General features: G+C 44.4%; 2 protein-coding genes across 2 annotated transcripts in view; one reads left to right on the forward strand and one right to left on the reverse strand.

Annotated features, from left to right (window-relative positions):
- The window catches only part of DMC1 (DNA meiotic recombinase 1), a 34,438-nt gene extending 32,909 nt beyond the window's left edge, over window positions 1-1,529 (forward strand). The window contains exon 14 of the mRNA XM_005883195.2: window positions 1,198-1,529. Within this exon, the coding sequence (XP_005883257.1) occupies window positions 1,198-1,267 (70 nt within the window). The 3' untranslated portion in view covers window positions 1,268-1,529. The remainder of the gene's footprint in view (window positions 1-1,197) is intronic.
- Window positions 1,530-2,257: 728 nt separating this feature from the next.
- LOC102257177 (protein FAM50A) lies at window positions 2,258-3,527 on the reverse strand. The gene has a single exon (XM_005883196.2). It carries the CDS (start codon window positions 3,457-3,459, stop codon window positions 2,440-2,442), a length of 1,020 nt encoding a protein of 339 aa, XP_005883258.1. The 5' UTR covers window positions 3,460-3,527; the 3' UTR covers window positions 2,258-2,439.
- Between the last annotated feature and the right edge of the window lie 6 nt (window positions 3,528-3,533).

Consider the following 3,533-nt stretch of genomic DNA (forward strand, 5'->3'; position numbering starts at 1 on the left):
GTTAGAGCACATGCCCAGGTTTGATCCCCAGTGTGGGGCATGCTGGAGGCAGCCGATGAATGACTCTGTCTCATCATTGATGTTTTTCTCTTTCTCTCTCTCTCTCTCTCTCTCCCCCCTCCCCCTTCCTCTCTGAAATCAATAAAAAATATATACTTAAAAAAATAAATCAATAAATGAAGTTATATTTTCTACTGGAGGGAAATCAGTTGCTTCTCTACATAATGAAATTCATTTCCAGTGCTATAGACTGGAATAATCTGCATTGCTCTCCCACAAGAATCATCTGCATTGCTAATAGTGCTCTACAAATTAACTCTTCCCTACAGAGTTGTAGAATAAAAAAGTAAAATTTAAAGAACACACAATGACTCATATACAAATATAAAATATTAAAGAGTTTATTGAACTCATTAATGCAGTAACTAATAAAATTTTATAACTAGATCAAAAGAAAAAGCAAATTACCACACATATGCAATCAAATAAGGAACGCTGAAATGAATTATAAATTGATGAGAACTGGGTTACAGTATCCACAGGGCAATAATCAATTACATGCATCCTCAAAATTGACATTTCTGTGGACAAGAACAGTTCGTATAACTCATAGTTTTCTACAACTTACAGAGTTGTAAAATAGCTCAAAGACAATGAAAAGCACAGTTCTCATAGAATTGGATAACCTGGAAAGATGTGCTAGCCAACCTGTTTTTTCAACTTAAGTTACTCAGTAGTCTTTTAGTTCATTTGTCTTACAGTTTTCCCATACTTTGGTCTAGTCAATAAAAGGTGCATACCCCTTTATAATCAGGTAAGCCCCTCAGCGTCTGCTATACAATGCCTGATAGCACACTGAAAGAATATTCAGTTATCCTTTTTGCCTATTTCTAAGTTTGGGTAATTTTTCTTGACGTTCAGAATCTTACATATAGAAGTTGTTCAGGAGCATTTGAGATCTTGCTTCCCAGCATGTCCTGTTTGGCTCAAACTTTCATAAGATTTAGAGAAAAAAAAATAAGTTGCTCAATAAATGTTTGAGGGTTGATACTTGTAAATTCTGTAGTCCACATTTAGCTGTACCAACTCTGAGATGTCTCTGGAAAATCATACTGAAGGAGTATGATGTCTGTGACATGAATATAGTATTTATAGAAATAGAGCTTTTTATAAACTTGTTCCCTTGCATTCTGTTAGCCCCGAGATGCCTGAAAATGAAGCCACCTTCGCAATAACTGCTGGAGGAATTGGGGATGCCAAGGAGTAGGTGGTGAATTGATGCAAATTGCTTCTTAGTGCTTATTAGGAGATGAAGAAATAGAAAAGCAGTCTCACATTTCAGACCTTGATGTAAGAATTTGTTTTTTCAACATGTTATTAAAGGAAAGTTGGCAAGAGATTTAACTCATATTTATCTAAAAATGTAAAGTTCTTGATTTATAACTTTACATTGTATGTCAATTCATGAATATATATATGAATGAATAAACCTATCAAAATAGTTGGGGCTCTAGCTGGTTTTTCTCAGTGGTTAGAGCAGGGGTCCTCAAACTACGGCCCGCGGACCACATGCAAATACAAATATTGTATTTGTTCCCATTTTGTTTTTTTACTTCAAAATAAGATATGTGCAGTGTGCATAGGAATTTGTTCATAGTTTTTTTTTAAACTATAGTCCGGCCCTCCAACGGTCTGAGGGACAGTGAACTGGCCCCCTGTTTAAAAAGTTTGAGGACCCCTGGGTTAGAGCATCAGCCCATGTACCTCAGTTGCAGGCTCAATCTCCAGCACCATACCCCAGCCTGATCCCCAGCCCAGTAGGGGCACTTGTGGGAGGCAGGCAATCGATGTTTCTCTCTCCCTCTCTTTCTCCTCCACTTCCCTTCCACTCTAAAACTAATAGAAAAATATCCTCTGGTGAAGATTTAAAAAAAAAAATAACTAGTTGGGGAAGGGGTACCTGATTCTCTCACTTTAGCTTTTTTTTTTAATTGTGTGATTCCATTTATGTGAAACTTCCAGAATAGGCAAATCCAGACAGAAAGTACACTAGAATGTGCCAGGGCCTGGGAGGAGAGACTGCTAAGGGTAAGGGGTCTCCTTTTGGGGTGTTGGAAATATTCTGGAACTAGAGGTGATGGTTGCACAACATTGTCAATGTACTAAATCCTCTTGAATTGTACACTTGCAAATGGCCAAAATGGTGAACTTTTGTTATGTGAATTTTATCTAAAAATTAAATAATAAAACACAGTGGTCTGATTCTAACATGTACATTTCTTTATCACAAAAGAAAAAAGCAGTAAATGACAGCGTCAGGGGCAGGGGATGATCAGTCATGTCACAGGAGGGGGGAAGCTGGACATCTGGAATCCTGGAGATACGGGGAATGGGGAGACTGGAGGGAACTGGGGGAGCAAGCCTGCTCCACCTCTGCATTCACCGGATCGTGTACTTGTCCCACTTCTTCTCGGGGTCGTAGGGTTCCCAGCGGCTGGCGGGGAAGATGTGCTTGTTCTTCTCGTACCAGCTCCTCAGCACCACCTTGCCCGCATGTGACTCGTCCTTCTCCACAGTGGCATCACTGAGCAGCCGCACATCATCATGAACGTCGAAATTAAAGAGTGGGCCACTCTTCCCTCGTGCCTTGGTGACGATGAAATCGTAGAAGCTGTGGTGGTGGGGTATGATTAGGTCCTCCTTGATGTACATGAGCTGCTCCACCCCTGCTGACCTGAGCTCGCTGAAGTCCTTGCGCAGGATCTCGAGCGCCTTCTGCAGGAACTGCTGCATGGTGTTGCCTTTTTTCATCTTGACTGTCCGGCGGTGCCCGGAACCATCCCAGTAACTGAAGGTGATTTCAATCTCCTCACTCTTGATCTTCTCCTGCTTGGCTTCCCACTCTTGCCGCAGCTCTTCCCGGAGCCGATTCTCCTCCTCCTCACGGTCGCGATCAGGCAAAAAGCTTGTGTCCACATCGGGGTTCTTCCCCAATTTCCTCTTCTTGGTGGCGATCTCTTCCCTTTCCAGCTCCTCCTCATCCAGGGCCACCTCCTCCAGCTCCTCGCTCACCTCCTCCTCTTCACCCACCGTGAAGGACAGGCAGGAGATCTTCCGCTTGGCCTCCTTTTTGCGCTCCTTCTCGCGCAGCTTCTCCAGCTTCAGCTGCAGCTCCTTGGACTGCTCCTTCTTGGCCAGCTGCTTCTCCCGTTCCTTGACCAGCGCCTCCTGCTTGGCCTTCATGTCATTCAGGGTCACCAGCCCCACGGTGCTGGACTTGAGCTCCGCCTCCACGGCGTCGTAGTGCGCAGAGAACTTCTTGTCAATGTTGGATTTCATTATGTTCTCCTCGGCGATCCGCTGCTTCATCTGCTCCATTTGCTCGCGCTGCTTCTCCCGCTTCTTCATCAGGTGCATGGCGCGGCCCGCCTCGCTCGCGGCGCCCTTGTACTGAGCCATGGCGACAGCGGAGACGGAGGCGGCAGCGGAGACGAAGGCGGCAGCGGAGACCGAGGCGGCAGCGACGACGAAGG

Source organism: Myotis brandtii, unplaced genomic scaffold (assembly GCF_000412655.1).
Source record: "Myotis brandtii unplaced genomic scaffold, ASM41265v1 scaffold78, whole genome shotgun sequence".
NCBI classification, from domain to species: Eukaryota; Metazoa; Chordata; class Mammalia; order Chiroptera; family Vespertilionidae; genus Myotis; species Myotis brandtii.